We start from the raw sequence: 24,127 nt of genomic DNA, 5'->3' as shown, positions 1-24,127 counted from the left end.
TGCATCACACTTCTTTTTACATAACACACAGCCTTAACCGCCTGCATCTTTTTCATGTCGGACTAATTAAATCAAACAAGCTAATTGACATCCTAACACTTCATAACACAGACCCTGAATGAAAGATGTTACAGCTTCTGTTGGTTGTGTTGACTGATAACAATGTTTTTGACCCATGGGCCTGATGATCGCACACTGACTGTGTGCTCACTTTGAGCAGTCAGTGAGACATTACGACTGGTGGAGCTGTCTGTTATGAATTTGCCATTATCATTCACCATTTTCTTCATTTAGAAAAATGTCCCTCGCAGTAATGATAATCACACATTATGTTCTGGATATATGACAGTGACTGAGACATGATTGAGTGACATGATAGTGACAAATGTGGAAAGCCAGATATGGATGGCAATTTGTCATTCTGAAAACATAATCTTTCTCTTGCATCTGAAGGAGATTACAATATATGGATTTCTTTCTTATTCATGGAACAATAACATCACCACCACAAAGGAGCCAGCAGCACTATAGTGGAACTTAAACAGATGTATTGTGTTACAGAAGCGGATCCTCTTGTGATTGATGTGCCCCACAGCCCTATCAGATGAGCTGAATAACACTCTCCCAGCACCACCAAATGTTCCACAAATATTCATATGAGCATTATAAACTATTTTTATTAGATCATGTACAGTTGAATTGCTGTTTAGGTTGATTTGGTTAAGTTTTACTCCTGCCACTTAGTGGCAAAGGCTTTACATTTATCCATTACTTTTATCCGATTGTCACTATTTCAAATAGTTTTCACACACTCCAAACTGGAACACATGATGTCAAACTGGTAGGGCAGCTTACTGGTTGTTGCAGATTTGGTAAATATCACACCCATTTTTAACATTAAGGTTGTAATTTAGTCTTTTTTTTAATTTTTTTTTTATTATTGAGTTCAGTATCAGTTGAGTTGAACCATTCAGTTCATTCAGCCTGTTTCTGACACATCTTTTTTAATGTAAAACTAATTTGGGAACAGCCACTGCATCCCAGAAATCTGAAAAAAAAAAAACCTGTTTCATAATTCATCTTCATTATGACACTGAGAGACAGCGTGTTTCACAGTGAAAGCAGGCAAATAGAGGAGATCAGTAAGGACATCAGGACGCAGAGCAACTGCAGGTCGCGTGTGATGTTTTTTTTCTTCTGTTCGAGCTTTTGATGTGAGGAGCGAAGACGAATGCACGAGTAATAATGCCACCACCACCCAGAGAAGGAGGGGGGCACTGTGTGGCAACAAGAAACGGAAAGACGTTTAAGGGAGAGAGGGAGAGAGCTACTGGAAGACTGAGAGAAGTTCAGCGCCACGGACAGCGCATCGGAGTGCGGGACAGGAGAAATCAGTTCAGTGGATTAGAGATGCGCACTGTCATGCCTCCCTGAACTACTGGAGGCTGGACTGTACTCTCCAGTGGCACCCTGTCGCCCTGGTCTTTTGCACTCGGCTGTTGTTTTCTTTTAGTCGCGAGTCGCTAAATTAGGAGGCGAGACAGCTGCGGAGATAAAGTACGTTCCGTTTGCAAGCACAGGCCAGCGGGTTTATCGGCGCGATCCTTACATCATTTCTTTATTGGAGAGAGAAACGGAGTGAGGCAGAGAGAGAGAGAGAGAGAGAGAGAGAGAGAGAGGAGTGTGTGTGAGAGAGAGAGAGAGTGTGTGAGAGAGAAAGAGGGAGTCCGTGCAGCCAGGCTCCTTTCCGCCAGTCCTCCACTGCGAAGCGAGGCTGACTGACCGACTGGCGTTACCGCCACTCAGCTGAGTGTTCCTGCTCCCGTTCTCCTGCGCGCACACCAGTCGTAAAGATGCTCCGGCACCGTTCTTCCCGGGGATTGACGTTGTTATTGCCGGTCGTTTTGTGGATTTTCTGCCATGTCAACGGTGCGCACGGAGCTCTGCCAACAACCCGTAAGTTGTTATTTTTTTCAGTTTTTACCGGACGCGTCTCTCCAGGGCTGATCGGGTGAAACTGGATCCGGGTGGGAAGTAGATCGAGTCTGTCTCTGGAGCAGAAGCAGTTCAGGTAGAGACCGTGTTTACCGGCTGTACGGTGGTGTTGCCGGGCTGCACCGGTGAAAGTAGGAGCGGGGTTCCGAGTTCAGACCTCCACGTGTTAACTCTTCAAGATCTCTGCTCCATTTGTTTTAGCGCACGGGTTTTATGACAGCTGGGGGGTTTGATCGCGGGTTTTCAGGGTCTCCAGACATGGCTGGATCATTAAATGACATGTCAGTGTGTCAGTTGTGGTCTGCTGCTTTTTGTGCAGTCGTCCGGAAAAGTGCATTTAAGAGAAGTGCAGATGGAAAACATTTAATAAATGCGCTGTTTCTAATTCCAACCCTGTCTGGAATTTGTTTCATTTCTTAGATTAGTTTTTAGACTATTGCTTTGCATTTTTCCCAAAGAAGTCGAAATACATTTAAAAAAAACAACAACAACAACTCCACTTTTTAAGGAGTTGTGGTCTAAAGGACTTTGTGGAGGCTGAGTCTTCACTGTCAGTGACCCTGAGGCACATTAACGATTTAAAAATTGTAGCCTATAGTTTGTACAGTCTGATTTAAGTGCTGACACAGTTTATTGCATTTGGAATTTTGATTACAGTCTACAATTACTGGGCTAAGTATATTTAAACCAACTTTATTTTCCATCAAACTGTCACTGGAAAACTTACACCCCAGATGATTATCATACATTTATTGGATTTATTTAGCCTGGTTGCAACATCACACTTTATTGTGAAAATCTTGAGGTTTATTTTTTGCCTAACAACTAACAATCTGTGATTTTAGTTTTGAAAGTTTTCTTGACTTTGCACAAGTTGTGTACCCTTATAACCATCGACATATTCCCGGGAACTCGGTATATGTTTAAATTTCACATATTTATTTTCCATGCCTTTTCTGTTGTTGCGTTTTTTTTCTCACGGTAAACCGAACAAACTGGCTGCTTGATTATTTTTATTTTAAGGTAGAATGCACCGTTACTGGTCCTATCCTCCTTACAATGATCCAATATGCTTCTACGTTTTACTGGGATTATCCATGCTTGGTTCGGTGGCATTACGATGTTGCTGACGGTGACTGAGCCCGTACTCAGAGGGTTCGGTGTGACTGATTCCCCCGGTGATCGCCGGGGCTTCTCCGGTCCTGGATGGATGTGTCCGGGAAGGCGCCTCATTAATCATCCCATCTGACAGACGACAGCGGAGAGACACTACCGCAAGCCGTTTGTGCTGGCGTGTGCGCGTGCAGTGGTGCCTGAGTCAGTGAGTCTGACAGAAGACCGTCGACACGGGGAGAGTTAGAGGAGATTGGTAGTGCGCTTTTTCTTTTTTTTGTTGTTGCACAAAGCTGTTGTTAATGAGAACGACCTCACAGAGAAAAGGTGCCATGGTGGTAACACTTTATAAAACTTTATTGATCCCTTTATGGAAATCGTCTGTCCTCTTGCTCCTTTCAATTGCCAGGTCTGACTGGGGCAGCTTCACTGTACCTGGTGCAAGAAGACATTCAGTGTCTTGTTAAAGGTTTCGATTTCAGGTTGCTTTGCCAATTTATAAGCCCATAAGTATTTTAAAGAGATGACGAAAAAGTCAACCGGGCTGTGTTTAACATGTGTTTTATGCAATATTACAAACTATAGGACAAAAATTTGACACGGCGGTACTTTTCAAAGTGTGAAGAGGGATTATTGTTGGAGTTGCAAGATGACAGGCGAGAATGTGTGTGTGTGATACAGAGAGAGAGACAGGTGAAAGAGTCATCTAAACATAATGTTGAATCGGACCAACAGTGCTGACTTTATCCCCTCTCAGTGAGTGGATGTGAAACACTCAGGGGAAGAGATTGCCATTGTGACCAATGGTCTGCAGCATGGACTGAAAATAATTTACATTTTTAACCTACTGTGGCAAACACACTCACACAGGAAAGGTCAATGGGCTGCTTGACCCACTGACTGTGTGGAGTCCTGCAAGTGTACACTAAAAGTGCTTCTGTCTACGTGTACAATGAAGGAAAAACAGCAGTAATGAGAAACGTGTTCTGCTCCCACGGGTTTATGTGAATATGCATGTTTTTCTGTGCATGGTTTCATACAGATTCAAATTTTGAACTAATTCCCGTATGTTGAGCAGTAATCCAGGGATTTTTCCTTCACAAGCTTGGCCTGAAGCGCCAGTCAGCTTTATGTCAAGCCTCTGTCGATTTGAATTATATATCCACATAAATCACACATATACTGTAGGGACTACATCATTTGTATAGAATATGACAACCTTTGTCCACAGACCTTTGATTCAGATAAGGAAAAACTCTCTCCAGAAAGTCTGTATCGGGAAGACAAAACAGCATTAGAGCAGAGACAATTAAAAAAAAAAAAAAAAGATACATTGTAAATATACTGTATATGAAGAATAGGATCTTACGGACGTCCAGCGACTTCCAGGTGTCGCCAAACAAATAAACTACGCAACCACATCACTGCTATAAAGACCTGGAAAGATGACAGACGACACAAACATCTAGGAGCGGGAAACCGACTTGTACACTAGGGAGAGAGAAACAGAGCTGAGTTTCCTGCAGCATGAACATCCAGATCCAAAACGGCTGGAATGAGGCACAAACAGACAGGGGAAAGGGAGAGCTTCCAGGATAGTCGACGGTCCAGCAAAGAGAAACCTGAGTGAAATGAGAGGACTCGGAGGAAAAATAGGGATTGAGGGAGGGAGGGAGAGAGAGAGAAAAGGGTGCACAGCTTGGATGCTGACGCGGTTGAGGAGCATTAAACAGGTTGGAGAGACGATGGGTTTATCGCACCGTCATCGGCAGGACAACACCGATCACACTGTAGGTATTACAGGCACAACAGATTCATTGAGACTTGAGACCGACCTGCAGGGGCGGTGATGTCAGCAGGTACAAGTTCTGAAGTAATCCAAGACTAAGCAACTGACCTTAGGTGGAGGCAAAACAATTGATTTTGAGTTTGGTTTCAAAGGTCTCTGGGTCGTACAGGTAGGTTCTTCTAGAGGCAGCGCAGCTGGCTGATTTCTTTCTAACTCTGGGGGGGGACAGACAGCAGCCCGGTGTTGCACCCCATTGCCAGCTGAACGTTCAGAGAGCAGAGCGAGTACGGGATGGAATATAAGTTTTAAGTAGGTCAAACAGGTACGAATTGGCCTTTTCAGCATCTTCTGCGTCGTTGTGCCACTTAATTTCCCTGCAGAGTGATATTAGTTAAGACTATCGTGCTCTAACAAAATTACATGAACACGCACAAGCGAATATAAGAACTCCAAGACTATCAAGACCAATTCACATACAGTGCATACGCAGCCATCAGACGCAACTTTAGAAAAGTGGGTGGTGTTTGTGTAACCCTGGTTGGTTACGTTTAAAGATTAGGAAGGTGATGTGGATCAGTATCGGGCATCAGTAAAAAGGCACAACACAGGAATGAACTTTTCATGAACTGTATTAACAACTGCAGTACAGATGGTTAAACAACAAATGATAATAACAAACTAAAATAATAAAATGCGCACAAATAAAATAATGAAATGTCTCTGGGTCCAGTCTGTTGTTGTCGGTTAGCGCATTGATCGCTGGGCTCGATCCTTGTTTGCGTTTTTGTCCGTCCGACCACACCGTGAAGTGAAGAAGGGAAATCCACTCTCAAATCGTTGTTAGTCTGAACGATCCTCCTCGAGGACTCGTAGGTCGGCTCGCCATCCAGTTAACTGGAACATCTTCCCTGTCGCTGGATGTTCTTCTTTACCACCCGGACTTGCATAAAATCCGTCGTTACCATAAACCACGCCCTATAGACAGGTCCCACATTCACAAACATTCACAACCACAGTACATTAACACACACGGGTCTCATTTCGCTGCTGCACGTCGTGAACGCCAGGTGTTGCTAAAATAACCTCTGGTTCAAATCTCATTGTCAGTCATCTCTGTTGTACAACAAAATAGTTCTTTAAGATCAAGTTCAGTCCTGAATTAATTGGAAAACTCTTAACTTTTAAAGTTATTGGTCTCCACAACCAGAAATGACCTTGATTTAAGGTTTAAGACGACATTCATTCAATCCAGTATATTTCCCCACAAAGCGCGCAGCGATTTCAGCTGTGAATCGCTGAAGCTCCGTGAGAACGACAAAAGTGAATAAAACGAGCAAAATCAACCATTATTACAGCAAAGCTTTCTTTAAATCTCTCCTCCACAGACATATACGGCCTCACAGGAACAGCACGTGACCTTTACGCGGTTGCATTCATAGTTCGCGAGCACGGAGTCGCGGTTTTCACGTTTCCCTCACGCCACCCGCTAACACCATCAGCATTCATCGATGTCATTTAACGTCGTAAAAGTTAGCATAGCCGCGAGCGTCTTTTTTTTTTTTTTTTTTTTTGTCTCTCTCGTCTCACTCGACGCATTCTGCTCTTATCAACTTCTCGCTGAATTTCTCCCACTCACCGTTGATCACGACGGATGCCTGTCTGTTCTGACAGGGTAACAAAGTTGAACCTTAGCCTCTGTGTTTGGTCGAAGCAGGAGATCATGTCGCACGCGAAAGCGTGGGCTACAGTTGTCCTTGTTGTACTTCAGCTGTACCCTGTAATGAGTTGTCACTGCACAGGTATGTAAATTTGTTGTTGTCAAGTCGAGGTCCCTCACCATGGACTATAATGTCTCATATTCATTTTCACATTTGCAATTCAAATAGGCACGGTTTTCTGATTAAGATGGTTCACAGAGGAAATTCTTGACAGGAATGTTTGTTCGGTGCACACAGTGTGTAATGTACTGTACTTGAAGTACATTTTGTACGCTCAGATACCCGGCACAGTTTTTCAGTATTCTTGAATGTAAAGAGTTTAGTTTGACCCCGTTGTTTGAAACGGCAAATCTTGTATTAATTAGCACTGAACTGTGTAGCTCTGCTTCACACCGCCGCTATTCATTTCTCGCTGTGCAAAGGGCAGGCTTTTCATTTTGAACTGTCCCAGCACTGGTGTGTGAAAAGTAAAGGACGTCCCTTTAAGTCAGTGTGTTAGTGAGACTGTAGGTGGTTAAATGGGATTCCCCTAAAGCCTGTCTGACACGAATCAGATTAACCTTTTCTCAACTCATTAAGCTTGCCAGGCCGTTCGACATAGACATCAGTCTGGTTTCACCTCCCAGGGACACAAGTCAGAGTCTCCTGTTCTTCAATACACGTCATTTTATTCCAGGTGAAACCACATGACCATATTTAGTCGCATCCTGTTGCAAACACAAAGGTTCTTATGTGACTTTGAAGCATTGGTCATTTTTCCTACTAAACAAAGCACTGTTTAGCCCGTGTGGCTTCTGGAACAGGATAGCTGATTTTTAAAAAAAATTTCTAGATTGTTTATAATCCAAAGAAAACAGAAAAATGATCCAGTACTTCCTCACAGTCTTGCTACAGTGCTTTAGTAACACTGGCGAGAGCAGCGTTGCTTATTTCAGTTGTCTACAAATGAAGCACTGTCGTTATTATATCATCAGTCTCTTTCGGAAAGATGTAAATGGCCATGGCTATAACTTTCTAACAGCCAACACATTAACCAACAGACAGGTAGACCTATTGCCAATCCTGTGCCTTATCTTGGTGTGTGTGTGTGTGTGTGTGTGTGTGTGTGTGTGTGTGTGTGTGTGTGTGTGTGTGTGTGTGTGTGTGTGTGTGTGTGTGTGTGTGTGTGTGTGTGTGTGTGTGAGATGGCTCCCATTAGGGGGAGATAATTATAGGATTAAGGCTGGAGGAAGCAGACAGGGTTGCTTCAGATTAGCTCCGAATTTGTTTTGTAGCAATGTTTGCCCGCTGTGTATTTATACGTGTGCACCTGCCTGTGTTTTGAGCATGTGTGCGTGTGTCCATGCTGGCAGATTAATCATGCATTGAGACAAGTGAACCAGAGCTTAGAAGCAAGGTCTACTTGTTAATAGCTCTGCCATGTCTCGCTTTCTGTCTGTCCCTCTTTATCTAAATTGCTCGCCTCCTCCTGCTTTTTAGTTTTTTTTTTTTTTTTTATCTATCACTCCTTAGCCCTCCCTTATATTCAGCAAATCTTCCTCAGCCTCTCTTCTTCAGTCTCCCTATAGCTTTTCCTTTCTCTTTTCACCTGTCGTTTTACCTCCTTTAAAAAACATCCAGTGATCAACAACCCAGCCTCTTCTCCTATTTTCTGACTGCCTCATCCCCAACAACCCCAATGATTCATCTTCCTCCTTCCTACTCCTTCCCCCTCGATTTCTCAATTTTTCTCTCATCATTTTCCTCCATTTATTTTACGCTGTACCTCCTGCCCTTTTTTGTGTCGCTTAGTAATTCTAATTCTGATGATCCTTACTCGGCTCTCCTCTGTGGTTTTGTCGTCAGGCCATAATCACTCTCCTCCATCCATGTCTGGTTTTTTTTTCTTCAGTCTTTCTTCCGTCACTCAGTCTCTTTCCTCGCAGTCTGTCCCCTACTCTTTCCACTCCTGATTACAAATATGCATGATTCATGAAAAAGTCCCTACTAGCCACTTTTCAAGTATGCTCATGCAAACTTTCAAAGCAGCACCTACATGTGTGTGTGTGTGTGTGTGTGTGTGTGTGTGTGTGTGTGTGTGTGTGTGTGTGTGTGTGTGTGTGTGTGTGTGTGTGTGTGTGTGTGTGTGTGTGTGTGTGTGTGTGTGTGTGTGTGTGTGTGTGTGTGTGTGTGTGTGTGTGTGTGTGTGTGTGTGTGTGTCCAATTTTCTGACATGGATCACAGCCAAACAGCCACACTATGTTCTCCTCGTTCAGTCTCAAGCAGCTTTTAAGTTCTGCTTACCGTGTCAGTTTATGAATATTTTACAACATTAAAACTTCAACTAATGACAAAGCTTTTGTGACAGAGCAGCCTGTAATAAATGGATATGAAGTTGATTTGACAACAGTGCCTTCGCAGTTTGCAATGGATTATATAACACAAATATAAAGTGGAAGAGACCCCTAGGTTCTGGATTCTTTTGTTACAAAAGATAATATCAGCGTCACAGTTTGAGTTTAAAGTTGAGTCTCTGAAACATCTGTATGAACTTTAGAATATCTTCAGTATTTCCCTTTTGCTTTAATGACAGCATGTACTTGTGCTGCATGGACTCCACAAGTATGTACACAACCTGATACCCCATGTTATCCCAGCATGTCAGGAGTGCTTGTCTTTCTCAGTCTCCATAAATCTTCAGTGGGGTTGAGGTCAGTTGACTGTGGAGGAAAGTCCATGACAGTCAGCATTCATTATCCTGCTGCAGTATCAACACTCCCCCACATGATGCAAATCAGAGGACGGAGCGCTACCTCTCCTGGGGTCGGGATGGAGTCGAGGCGGTGCAGGTGTCCAACTCCAGAGTAAGCAAAACACCTCCAGACTCTAACATTCACCCTACCATGTTACACTGAGCATTTTAAAACCCCGCGGTATCATCCTGTGTCCGGTTTGTCTCCTTACATCCACCCTTCTGTTACTGTCTGTTCTTCTGTTAGTGTTGGATTCATCAGTAAAAAGGACTTTTTTTTAATCCACTGTAAAACACTGGAATGTCTGAGCCCACCCCGAGTGTTTGTCCTTGTTTCTTCTTTTGAGAACTGGTTAAAAGACCACTGACTGTCCTTTAAGACCTTGGCCAGATATCCTGCTTTTAGCAGTACTTCCTGGGCTCTTGTCTTGTTTATTAAGCAAAGTGTGTATCTGTGATGAAGTTGCTTTTCTGTACCTCAGTGAAAACAGCTTGATCTATTGATCTTCTGTTGGTGTGGTCACCTTTTGTCTGCTTTATTGTGCTTTGGATACAATTGATCCAGTTTGTGCAAAGCCTTTTAGGGTGTTATGCACTGCCCCTTCAGTCACCTTGAATCTAGCCAGGATTTTACCCTGACAAAGCTCTTCTTTTGTTAGAATAACAATTTTATCACTCCATTTGAATGCTGTTTTCTCACCATACCAATTCAATGCTGTACTGAAAACATTTCAAATAGGGGAACAATAGCTGCAAGTTGATTCACCTGAACCAAGTGAATCAACTCATCTCTGATGAGACAATGAAATGCAACTCAGTGTCATCTGAGCGCTGCTTCAATGGAAGAAATACAGCTTGAGGAATTTTGAACTTTTGAAGGAGTCACCATGATCAACGCTGCAAATTTGCAAACATTTTATTGCTGACCTAGAAATATTTCTTTATCAGTTTGCATGTATTACCTTCTTTTGTTTTTGTGTTTCTAAATCCTCAAATTTAATCTAGGCCTGATTATTTCCAGGTTTGCTTGAAAATAGGAGTGATTTTCAATGTAATCTCAGGCTATTATATAAGTAAAGATTTCTTAAAAAGAATAGATCACAAACAGATTAAACATCCAATAGTTTGAAAATAAAATACCATGACTGTATTTCTGTACGATATTTTTTCCTATTCGCTTTGAGCTTTAATCCTAGACTGCAGTGTCAGTCTCCTTGAAGAATTGAAATGTCTCTCGGAAAGGAAAGCTACCGCGAGGCCAAAGTGATACAAACATACCCTGACAGGTCATACAGCATAATTCCCTTCACAATGTCATTAACGTAACACACACACACACACACACACACACACACACACACACACACACACACACACACACACACACACACACACACACACACACACACACACACACACACACACACACACACACACACACACACACACACACACACCCTCTTCCTCTGCCTGCCTCACACACACATATAGACACAAACATGTCCAGGTCATTTAATATTGCTGCCTTCAGATACATTAATTGAAAACCAAACCCATAATAACGACTGCAGTAAATTAATTGTGTAATTCTGCGTGTGTAGGAGCAAATTGGTAAAATCATGCTTCACTACATGTGATGCTGTAAGTGTGTCTGTGTCGTTGTGTAAATGCGCGGGATCACAAAGTCATTCTCGTGGAATGTGTTCTCATTAGAACCCGTCAGAATCTGTCCACCTCATTGGACAAGGGTCTCTGAGATGGAGAGAAGGCTGGTAAGACAGAGGGAGGGAGAGAGAAGGGCGAGACACGAGGCGGCGTTTATCAGAAAAGTGACAAGGATGAGGAGAGACACCTCGAAGAAAGATGGTCAGGAAGCGAACATTTTCTCCGACACCTTGTCGTTCAATATTATCGTTGTTATTATAATCTTTAGCTGCATCAGAGCACAGCCACTGCATTAGTCAGAGGATGGACCGGGCTATGTCACATAATACTGCACTTCCCTTTAGTGATACCTGTTTTTTTTTTTTTTTTTTTTTTACAACTTAACCAATCACACAGGCTTCATAATTCCTTTTTCAGTTGTTGTGAGTATCCACTTAAATTCCACTTCTTTCTCACATCAATCCTTATTTTCATGTCATCTCTACTGCGCACACTGTATGAACACAAAATGTCAGAGGAATGCAGAAAATACAGCGGCTAAAACTTAACAGGCAAAACAAAATGAAACCACATGACATCACAATGACAGTAAACAACACTGTGTAAGTGTCTACGAAGTGTGAGAAAGAGCAGGTAAAAGCGTTGTACTGTAAATGAAACTGAGGCGAATCATCAGTGTCAAAAACAGCACAAAGTAGAATCTGTGAACTGCAGGAAAAAGATTTGAACACATGGGACAGAGCAGTGTTACAACCCCTGTACATGCTCCTGAACAACATCTAATGCTATAGGGACGGCATCAGTGTAATGGATTGTTTTGTGTCCGGCAACCAAGAAAGAGCTGCTAGTTCAACAATACGCACATGATGACCCATCGACATCCCACCCACAAACACGGACTCAATCCAACGACGCTGTTCTGGTGGGCCTCTTTACTGTAGCTGTCTTCTGTTCTTCTGTTTTTATTGTCTGAGCTGCATTCAGAAGTGCTGTTTAATCACAAATATATTGGTCATTCAACAAGTGACTGAAAATCTATAGTAATACTGGAGGCACTGTAGTACATGGCAAAGTAATGACATCAACATTTTTTTTTATTATTGTTATTGATTAAAATAGTATGGCATTTATTAAACCTTTGTCGCATGGTTTAATTACAATAGCATCTACTTCTAAGTATTTTTCGAAAAACAGCTTCTTTTTTTTTCAGCCATTGATTGGGTTTGTATTTCCTGTTTACATGTTTTAAGTTTACTTCAAATTAAAAGTGATTTTTTTTTCTCCCCAGCCATCATCCTGCTCAATTTCATGGCATGCATTAAGGAAATGATGATTTTTGTTGTAATTATTTTGACCTTACTAATCTCGCATGGATAACGAGTGAACTAACAAAGTCTCTGCAAATCTTTTAGCCATAACTGCAGAAATTATACAGTACAATTAAAAAAAAAAAAAACCTCTTCTGCATTAACCGCTTTTTTCAAATAATGTAAGTTTTACGACATAAGAAAAAAATACTCCACTTCTTCCTTGCTATGAGTGTGATATAAGAAGGTCAAAGTACGTATTTGTCACAAATGTCCAACATGACAGAGGGTGAGATGTCTCTTCAGGACACCAGTGGCAGCGTAACTGAGCTGCTGATACATGGCAGGGAAACCACTGATTAATCATACATACATTATTTAGTAATGGTACAGTAATTTAATGCGGCTTTGAGTTAATAACATGAACTAATTAGTTATTGCTCATGTAAAAATAATCAGCATACATTCTTAGGTCATTAGTCAAAAGTTTTGCTGTGATTTTGCTGCACAAAGTTGTTATTTATGAATATATAGAGAGTGTATTGTCATTTGGGAATTAAACTGTTGCTTTTTGCCTGCCTCCCTTCTTTTAGTTTAACCTATATTCTGCTACATTAACCCTTTTGATCTGCGCATGCCTGATGGGAAACGAATCTGGGGATTACACATTAAAATCCACGGCACAACATCTGTTCAACTGTCTCACTCGCGCACGCACACACTCGTAATGCTCTGCTCATTGATGTTAAGTCTATGTCTGTCTTTCACTCTCTTTCGTTTTGCTCCTTCATACAATATGTACAGTTGGTATATCATACGTGAGAGAGTGAGTTTGTGTGGTAGTCAGGCAGTGCACGTGCACGAGTCCACTTCTGTCATAATGGATGTTGGAGATCCAGCCGGCAGCTCATGTGGAAGAGTGCTGTGGAAAAGGGCATTGTGCCGCAGCTAAGACAAATGTTGTTATTACTCTCAGCCTTTGCATTCAATTTGTTTTTTAAGCCGCTTGAATACCCCATTTACAGGCCAAGATTAAGTGAATTAATCTTTGGGCTACTTCCATTGAAGAAACACTCCTCCTGTTTCTCTGTGGACTCAGAAGAAAAAGCTCAGAGACAGAATGGGACCACAGCCAGCCAAGCACTATGAAAACATAACCTGTGGGTTTCTCTCGGTGTGTGTGTGTGTGTGTGTGTGTGTGTGTGTGTGTGTGTGTGTGTGTGTGTGTGTGTGTGTGTGTGTGTGTGTGTGTGTGTGTGTGTGTGTGTGTGTGTGTGTGTGTGTGTGTGTGTGTGTATCTATGCTGCTGTAGTTTAGCTACAGTATATGACTTGGTCAGTGTGTATCTCACTGCGTGTGTATGTGCTTTTATGTTAATAAAGAGGAGAGAGACAATGAGGAGGAGAACAAATGTTACTGGGAAGGCAAACAGGAGTTCCCTGCCTCCTCTAATGAGAACAGTATTTCTGCTAAAATCACACCACTGCCTCCAGTAAACTGGGCTGAGGAGGAAATGGATCATTGTATATGTATGTATGTGTGCGTGTTTGGATGCACTGGCCTGTGATGTAAATGGACAAATGTTCATTGTGTTCCCTGGGTGTGCTTGAATGAACGTGTGCATTTCTGGGTGCATGTGTGAGGAAAGAGATTTCAGTGTGCAAATTGATGTGTGTTTCTGTCAGATTGCATCCTGTGTGTGTGTGTGTGTGTGGGTGTGGGTGTGGGTGGACGGACTGCGCGAGCAGTGGTTAAAGTGCACAGTAATTGGGATGTCAGACAACCGTGCTCTCTTGCAGAGTCTTGCAACAACCTCCATCACGATTCCTACAAAAACTAGGATTCCCACAATTTGTGTGTGTGTTTTAATGAATCTGTGTTTGTTGCATGTTGGTGTCTATAGATGCTTGTAGACTCTGAATTAGCCATACATATATACAAATGTGAGCGTGAACACTCGTTTTACTGTGTTTGCCCTGTGATTGACCCCTCTTCTCACCCATTGTCAGTTGGGATAGTCTCCACCTCTCTCCTCTAAGGTGAGAGAGTGAGAGAGATGGATAAAAAAGAGAGAATTTAGTGTGTATGTGAATGCAGTCCATTAAGCTCTGGTTCAAGGTGCTGTTATAGTGTGAGCTAAGATTAGCCAGACAGGGGTCACTGCTTCCTCTTTACACCTTTTCTTTCACCTGCCTTCTTCTATATTTTTATTTCTATGGTGCTTTCCTGGTCTTTTCCTCCCTTTTTTCGGCCCCATCCATCTTTGCTTGTGTACTCGCCTCTTTTCTTCTCTCTTTCATGTCAGTACGTTTTATTCACTCAGGTTTCCTCTTGAACTTAACCCCTTCATTTATCTTTTTTACACCTCTATATCTACATTTCATCTCTCCTTTAAGCGTTCTAGAAAAGTGGGTAACTTATAGTTAACTTGACAACTATTGGTTGATCGATTCCAGAGTTGGGAAGGTTAGTTTTGAAATGTCACAGGTTACAGATCACTAGGGACCCTGCTAAACAATTTACAAGTAATGTAACTATTTAAATCACTTCATTAAAGTAATGTAAATTATTACATTTGATTAGTTTTTGATTACCTCAGAAACAGAACTCAGAACAGAAACCTTACAACAGAGCTCAGCAATGATTACTGTCAAACTTGTTTTGGTCACATGCATGTAGATCACAACTGACTGCAGTGAAGAAGAAATGTTCCCGTAACCTCAAATCTAGTCTATATTTATGTCAGCTCCATGCTGAGTGATGATAAAACTATCAACAAAGCCGGGTAGTGTTTTCTGGCACTGGTTCCTGAGTGACTTTTTTTTATATGGCTCTTTGTCTTACCCAATGACATGGCCAACTGCCTTAGTGAGGTTGCTTAGAGCCATACACACTGATTGTATTTGTAGATGAGTGAATTCAAACAAGAGAACCAATCAGGCTCAAAGTTAAGCGCATACTGCCAAATAACTGGAGCCTGTCCAGATGTTGACAGGTGAAAAGATGCAAAGCAGCATAATAATATTATATTCCACATTTAAGCTATTTACTAAAAGTAATATATTTGGATATAGCCTTGTAATCACCAACATTTTCAATTGTAAATTTAATTATATATTTTTTTCTCAGTAACTGTAACAAATTACAAATACATTTCTTTTGAAATTGTATTATTTAACTCTGTTTTATGTAACAAGTTACTCCCCAGCACTGATCATGTCCTGGATGCTGTACCCACAGTTGGATTCAGATTAACCGTATACAGTACATGTGGTGCTAACTAATGCTAATTTTAGAGACAGTTTTACCATTTTCATGTTAGTTTGGCAGGGATAGGATGATATTACATAACATGAAAGAACAGAGTTAGACAGTTTTTCGTCATACAAATCAAAGTTGAATATATGGAATAGATTATTTTCTTGAAAAAGAAGGAAAATATTTGGTGGAGCAATCGCCAACAGGTGTAACAGATCAGCTGACTGATGACACAATTTGGCAGCAGATTCAGTAACCTTGTTTATTAGGGATATATTTATCAGCAAAGAGTGTTGGGACAGTTAAGCTATCAGCAAACTTCCATGAGGTTCACAATTAGATTTCATTAATTGTTACATAAACTTGTATTCACCACACAGAAAAAACACATTGAACACAGCCCTCATCAAATATTCTATTCTGAAATAAATTGTAAATTCTATTCATTGTTTACACTAATTACAGTTAGCAGCTAACAATTGCCCTGGGAACAAGGCAGTTATCCTGCTGGCATATGCACAGAGATGTTTGTTGAAATGGCGCCCGGAAATCAGTGGATCAATCCTCACATTGAACGCCAACTGACTGCTAACTGCTAACCTTTGTTGCCTGACTCTCTGTTTACGCAAAACTTCAAGTGCACAGCTACATCAGTATTTGCAACTCAAGACCTTAGAGCAGATTATTTAAAAGCAAATCCAAAAAACGGCAAAGGCAGGTTTAGCTAAAAAAAAAAAAAGTGTCATTTCTAGTTGTCAGACCAGGTAAACTAAATCCGTCTGCCGTCGTCCAGGGCTGGGTATCTCAGTTCACGGACCCTTCAAAATAGAATTGAATAAAGGTACAGAGGGAGGAGGATACTGCAGAAACCGTACATAAGCTGGAAGAATAGGACAGCAGCTTTTGGAGACATTTTATTTTCAGTAGAGTCCAAATTCAACCTATACAATGGCATAACGTTTGTGTGGCGAAAGCCAGGGGAAGAATTCGCACCTGACTGCATAAGGTACAGTAAAGCTTGGAGGTGGGGATGTCAAAGTCTACGGCTGCTTTTCACACAATGGTCGAGGTGGTGAGAGAATATGTTGCTCGGGTGAAAAACCGAATCTTAGTAGGGCCCAAAATAAATCTTGCAGAGCACCAATGGGACAACATGAAGAGAAACATGCTGATTCTTTACTGTGGCAAAGTGAATTATTGTAACGGTGATCTTTAATGAAGCTACTTTCTTGCCCTCAATTTGAACAATACAATTTAAAACCTCTTTGGTGGAATATTTGGCTTGTCCAATCTTTATATAAAATAAGTGCCATTTTCTTTGTCATTTTGCTATCGAATGCGGAGGAATTTATACTTTTATTTTTCCTTTTTCTCCCAATAAATGTCACTAATTAGTATCATGATGTCTTTTTTTTTTTTTTTTGGTGACATGCCATTGGCCCACAATGTAGACTTTATTCATCAAAAGCTGCTGCGTTTTGTGCTTTATCAATCAGCTATTTCTATTTAGGAAGAGTAGGTCCCTAAATTAGATTCTGATTGCTTGCATTTGTTTAGTCAGTGATTTTAATCACAGCCAACCCTAACTCTGCAGTGTCAGTTGCTTGGACTTAATATATTAACATGAACTCATACATTAACCACATTCTGCTTGTCCAAAACGAGTAATATTTCCAAATTTTTGTCAGGGTCCAGATTCCTGGGATCCCCCCCCCCTCCCACACACAGTACATTCTATTGAAATGCTCCCCATCAATTACTCTGCTTAATCCTGACCTTTATAGAAAGAGATCAAATTACTAATTAATATATGCTGTGTGAGTTTATTAACAATGAGCTCAATTGAGAGCTGCTGAAAGTGCCACAAAGATAATATTAAAGACAGCAGGCCAGCAGTAGATTGAGTTAGGTCAATCCTTTAGCAGCTCAGTTGATTCATTTGGAATTTCATTAATTCTCTATTAAACTGTTGGTTAATGAATGCTCACCATTGAAATCCATAGTATGCTTTTCTAATGGTGAGCCCAAATAGAAATATTTGGGCATCAGTTTTAATATCATTACTTAATAAATGCTCATCCCGTCTGTTGGCATCTCCGTCAGTTGTCTAGAGATGAAATGATGAATGCCAACATGGAGGGGATTACAGCATGGCTGATCACAGATCAGTTTCAGCTCTTTAATCTGTGTCTGGGACGAGCAGTTGCTGACTTAGTAAATGGCTGAGAGAGACACACAGACAGGAAACATCAAATATAATGTATAGATTTATCTACTCAGCCAGCACCCTACCATGCTCCTGTGTTTCTGCAGCTTGGGTGATGGACAGAATACACAAGTATTCTGCTGGTGAACATCTCTTGAGTACGAATGGGTCAGTCAATGTGTGTATGTGTGTGCACATACCCATGCTTGTTTTTCTGTGCAGCTTTCCCCCTGTTGTTAAGAGAATGCACAATCAAACCCTGTCATGACACACATAAACACACACCAGCTTTGTGCAACAGCAGTCTCTTTGCTTTTTACTAAGCAGGCAGAAAAGTGTGCTATCGATTAACTGTGAGAGCAGAGGCGAGTGCTCTTTGGCATTCTTTGAGGGACACGGTGCAAACTGCTGCCCTAAAAGCTCAGTGTAGGGTCTGATTCTCTGACTGGACCTGAAGCGAGTGGAGACTGTGCAGCGAGACGTGTAGTCAGGTCTTTATAGTCTCTGGCTATCGATGGCGTAGGCCTTCAGCTTTGTTTGTACATGGCAGTTGCCGGCAGAACAACATTTATTTAGTACTTTTGTTGTTATTTTCTTGTATATTTTTCAAAACCGTTCTATCCGTCATCATGTTCATCCCATCAGCTGTTCTACAGATGTTGTTTAATAATCTAGTAGTATAACTTTGAATGGACTGTTAATATATACTGTATATTTACTGTACATGTTGTTGTTGCTTTTCAAAACATGAAATTGATCAACTGACCAATTGATTAGTTTATCAGTCACACAACACTTCATGGTACAAGAGAAATGTGTGTTTCAATGCAATCTGTTGTGGGTTAATAGCTTGTTAAATCAATTTAGAGTCATGTCAATAGTGAACAGTTTGTTCGTTTTTTGTGTGAATGGCTCATTTAGTGTGTATTGGGCAAGTAATTGCCTCAGTCAGAATAATCAGTGAGTGTTTTGTGTTCTACATGAAATAAATACACAAGTAGGCAAACTACTGTCTCTGAATAGTCTGTCCTCATCCAGCAGTTTAACCAAAACAAAAGTGTTAAATTGGAAAAGGATTCAGTTGTCTTCTGCCTCCCTGCATCTCGTCTCAACAGACTCAGACAATCACACAGACACCTGTACTATGTTGATGCAGACATACACACAGAAGCACACAAACCCAGCAGGCTACTTTCATCTCCGAAATGAACGGAATGTGTGTGGGATAGAGAAAGAGAGGACAAGGGCACTGGAAGTATTGTGGTTAGTCAGCAGAGTGTGTCAGCCAGCTAATGGACAGATAGACCACAGACTCTCCCTGAATGGGATCCAAAACCATTAGCAACTTGCCCACTTCAAAAGGTGTTAATGGGTGATCCCGGGAAAGCATCCTAATGTAGTATGTGTGCACGAGTAAAGAATGTTATTTACCTCTGAGCATCCCTGTTGTGTATCCAGGCTTGTTTGTGCATGCGAGGTTCGGAGTGTTAATCCCCTGATTCTCCCAGGAGGATCGGTGGGTGTAGACATAAATCACTAAATAAAATGTCGGTGGATTTTTCAGATGGAAACTTCAATGAGATTGTATCAGTTAGCCTATGTAACATTGGGTTTTAAACTATACCATCATATGGTTTTGAAGGGGTTGTCTGTGTAGTTTGCAGCTGCTGAGGTTATAGAGAGTATTTAGAAGTATATCAGATATCATCTATTGTGTTAAATGCATCTGTTTGCATAAATAGAATTAGGCAGTATGAAGAATTGTCTACATTTGTGGCATGTACTGACTACTTTGGTGAGTGACGACCTGTAATACCGGAGAATAATACACGTTTTATGCCATCTAACAAGAATTACCATGCTAACATTGGATGGAAAGTCTCACAGAGCCGCCTGCAGGGCTGTTTCAACAAGCAAAACTCCGGCTGTTTGGTCGTTTTCCTGACTTTTAAATTAGCTTTGGTCATCTGTGTGGTGTTTTTGTACACCAGGAGCCGAGTGTACAGTGCAGAGGTGGGAGGAAGGTGCAAACAGGAGAGAAGTTTATTCAAATGAGCACAAAGCAAGTTGCTGGTATTTAGGTGGAAAATGTGTCTTAGAATTTGTGCTGAAATCTCGAAGCTAGATTTGCTGCCACTTGGGTGATTCTGTCTACAAGCGTGGACTAAATACTTATAATAAATGCAGAGTAAAAAGGAAAAAAAAGAAAATCCTAAAATATTAATGAGCCATTTTAATTAATCCCTCCGCAGCCATTAGATGTGTCTAGCTTGGCAAAAAGAAAAAAAGAAAAAAAGGATGGTCATATAAACCGCTTTATCATCATTATTTCATTAATCACTGGACGAGATAAATAAAAGTCCCACTCTACTCGCCTCTGCCTGCAGATTTGAGGTGTTGTGTGTGTATTCGGGTTACAGCACTCTGCAGCATCCAGACAATCCCATTTCCTGGAGAAGTCTGTTTTCATTAGTTGAACTATTTCCTTCATGCGTCATTTTGAGTGGTTGTTTCAGAGACAAGTGATGAGATTTCACCCAGCCCTTTTGCATGTTGCAGCGGTGCACGTACGAGAAACCAAAATACAACACTTTCCACTTGTTGCACTTGTGCAGTAGATGTGGGGCCCATACTCGTTATCGTAGCTGTGGCACTTTGGCACAATTGAAGCATTTTGGGTCAAATGAGGAGCATTATCTAATCAAGTACAGTGAATACATTACCATCAGGGTGGTGGCTCAGTGATCTTTTAATCCATGCCCCTGTAAGCAGTTTAATATTGCAACTCAAACATCTATTTTTAGAAATACTGTTTTAGTGTGTAACCTGGTCATTGTTGGGTTACTGTAACTCTTACAGCAAACGAGGTTACTGTCCACTTGGCCCTTCATGCTGCTTAACTCCTTACCAGAGAAATTGCTGTTGCATGTGGTATATTGAGACAGAACATTTGCTGGATAAAAAAACAAAACAAACATGCCCGCACCTGCGAATCTCTTTGTCCCATATCTTTGCTTTCCATGCCTTTGCCTTTCTTCCCAGCCTCCCACTGTTTTTCTCCTGCACTTCCTGTTTCTTGCCTTACCCATTTGTCCTTGTCTTGCTGGAGCTGAAGTTGCTTAATCACACCATCTGAGATCAATTTTTCATACAGCCAGTTGTCAAGTATATGACTGATAGCTGCTTGTCCACAACAGCATCACCATGTCGTCTAATTGTATGCAGAATTTTAAACTGTCTACTTGCACTTCTCTGGTCCTTTTACTCAGAGTGACTTAAAAATACATCATCACAGCAGGATGACATTATAACAAGATAATGACAAGCACATTTTACAGTAACCATGAGAATAGTTTGAAGACTTCTCCTTTTAAGCAACAACTTGCATAGTGCCCTTGAGCATGGAACTTAACCTCAAGTCCTCCAGTACATCCATTTAGTCACCACGAGACTACCTGCACAGAGAAGCTGCCAATTGCAGTGTAACATCATGAACCACTAAAATACAACATACATTATGTTTTCATTTATGTATGTCAGCAGCTACTTACGCAGTGGATTATTTTTTTTTCACAACTCAAATTCATAAGTGTGATATAAATATAGAAATATTTCTCAAACTATTTGCACAGAAACACACAAGAACCACATAAAAGCATGATTGTCCAAAAGTGCTAATTGTAATAAATTTCACAGGAAACAGTGTAATTAGTCAGACGAGTAACAAATCACAATACATTCACATAAATAATGAGATTTAATTCAACGTTGAAAAGGTTGAATGCAATATTCGTCTGACTGTGATATTTATCACTGTGGAGTAAAATGTCATCTCACTCAACCATTCACAGTCTGTACTTTGCAGTGCAGTTTTAATGGGTTGTTTTGCTTGCGAAATTGGACCTTTTTTGGAAATTTTTTGTTTTTGTCAAATTAAATTTTAAAATACAGTGTAACATAGAGCTAGAAAGTAAGTATGTTCTACAAATTCCTGATGTTTGCTAACTCCCCCATATTTCTTTTTGAAAAATTCTGAACTATTTGCTTGCAAATTGTTGCCATTCTTAGGTCAAATATTGTCTGCAAACATTTCACCAATCCCCAGAACTGTCCAAACAAATCATTTCAGACATGGTCTTACTAGTTGAGAGAAATCCCTGTGCCTTTAGATGAACATATATGATTACAGTGCTCATTTAAGGAACCGTGTACTAATTTAACTGATTTGAAAGCATGACGTTTCCCCAAATGGATTCATGAGGTTTAAACTTGAGCAATCATACATGGTGCTACGTAAACCACAAGATACTGCATTAAGAATAATTCTGCAAAGGTGTAGCATGGGCCAGCAAATAACATTTTAAACTTTGAAACAGATCTGAATCCCAGGGCAGATCCACAAATAATCGTTCTTTTTCACTAACATTGTGAGATACGGTATTTTGCCCACTGAAGGTCTTACATGTTAATCTTGTCATTGCAGCAGGTTTATTGTGTCACTTCCTGTTACTACAGCACAGTGCGCTACTGCTCTCCACGGATTCATCTCGGCTCACCAATGGCAAATGTCTCTGTACAATGACTAATTTTAGATTGTAACATATAATTGCGCTCCTCTACTTGCAATTGTGTTGCAAAATGTCCCACTGAGGCCAAATGGTTGCTCATGTGGAAGTTGTTGGAAAAGTTGTGTTTGTCTGTAATATTGTAGGTCTTGACTTTATAATGTAAAGTGTCTTGAGATGACTTGTGTTGTGATTTGAGGCAATTATAAATAGAATTGAATCGAAAAATTCAGTAGTTGATCATGAAGTTCAATCGAAACACTTCATGTTGCAATCCACATTCACATGTACCCATAATCCTCTGGGATACACTTGTTCTTACTGAAACTTAACAAAGCAAGCAGTCATTATGGAGCACTCTGGGACAGTGTTTTTATCGGTAAGAGCGGGTACACATGAATATTTTAACGTCATTCTAATGAATGAATGAATGGAAATATATCTGGACATACTGGATAGATAGTGGTTGTGGTTGCAGATTTTCTTTTAATACAAGACAGGACCGTTGGTCTGAGTGGAGGTCTGCACTCTCCAAAGCCCTTCTAGTTATCTTTTTATCACAGAGCTTTAATGTTAAGTATGATCAAACTACCTGCTTAGAGGCCGTTATTAAAACAGCAACAATTTAAAAAAAATATGACACCAACTAGGTTGCAACATGCGCGCGCGCACACACACACACACACACAAACACACACACATTGTCTTTGTTGAAGCTTTTTGAACGACTACCATTTCAAGAGCACCTCACCTGACAACCCTGAAAGAATGGCCAGCCAGACAAATCCACTAAAATCCAAACACCTCTACAGCATCACAAATTTAATCTTTTCACCTCACCTTCTTATATCAAGGTAAAACAAAACCCTTTACCAAAATCACCCTCAGGATACGACTCGTCGGTTGTCTTTAAAATAAGCACTAGCAGTCCTTTTCTTTACTGAGAAAGTAGCACCGATGAGACAGAAGAGAATAAAGCCTTGGTGAGTGGGTAGATATGGTTCCAGAGGTAGGGGGCATAACAACTGCTCCTTATAATTTCTGCTATTTAAAGTTGTGTTTTGTCCAGGGCCGAGTACACCCAGGTCCCCCCACTCCTGTGAGCTGTGAGCTAAATTTTCGAACCAATGGTGCTTTGGAAACGGCAGAAGCTCGCAAAACATCTGCAGCCTCCTGCACTGAAGAAGGAGAATATGAAGCAATGATCAAGGCTTTAAAGTCCTCCAGAGCTTTCACTGCGTGATGAAACTTTCTTTGTTGTATACAGAATGCGATGTGTGTGTGTGTGTGTGTGTGTGTGTGTGTGTGTGTGTGTGTGTGTGTGTGTGTGTGTGTGTGTGTGTGTGTGTGTGTGCGTGTGTGCGTGCGTGCGTGTGCGTGTGCGTGCATTTGTAGAAAAGGGAGTTTTGTTTTGTGTGATGTGTTTTCTGATTTATAAACTAGACAGACCGGTCTACCACACTCCCATTAATAGCAGATGGGTGGCTGCAGGTAGCACCTTTCCGCTGAGGTTGTGTTAAATAATGCACTACGTTAGCTAATTATGAATAATATATTACTCCTCTTTGTTGTTCCCCTTACTTTCCTTCACCTTACAATGATCTGCACGCCACCTCCTCTTTTCCCTTTCACTTTACATCATTCATCATTTCTTTTCTTAATGACACTCCCTTTTCTTTTTTGTTCTCTGTCCTGGTTTGACTCTTTTTACTGCTGATTCATACCAGCTACATCATAAGCAATGTGCCCATAATATCTACGTGTCAAATGTGTCATAGTT

General features: G+C 41.0%; 1 protein-coding gene across 1 annotated transcript in view; it reads left to right on the top strand.

Annotated features, from left to right (window-relative positions):
- The first annotated feature begins 1,281 nt into the window (after positions 1-1,281).
- The window catches only part of cntnap2a (contactin associated protein 2a), a 317,507-nt gene continuing 294,661 nt past the window's right edge, over positions 1,282-24,127 (top strand). Inside the window, exon 1 of the mRNA XM_069705533.1 lies at positions 1,282-1,956. Coding sequence (XP_069561634.1) covers positions 1,854-1,956 — 103 coding nt within the window. The 5' untranslated portion in view covers positions 1,282-1,853. The remainder of the gene's footprint in view (positions 1,957-24,127) is intronic.

This window comes from Brachyistius frenatus, unplaced genomic scaffold (genome assembly GCF_029030835.1).
Source record: "Brachyistius frenatus isolate BFR_SWC_R1_liver_20210118 unplaced genomic scaffold, ASM2903083v1 Contig_57, whole genome shotgun sequence".
NCBI classification, from domain to species: domain Eukaryota; kingdom Metazoa; phylum Chordata; class Actinopteri; family Embiotocidae; genus Brachyistius; species Brachyistius frenatus.
Note: the sequence above shows the minus strand (reverse complement) of the source record. Positions and strands in the feature narration are given on the sequence as shown.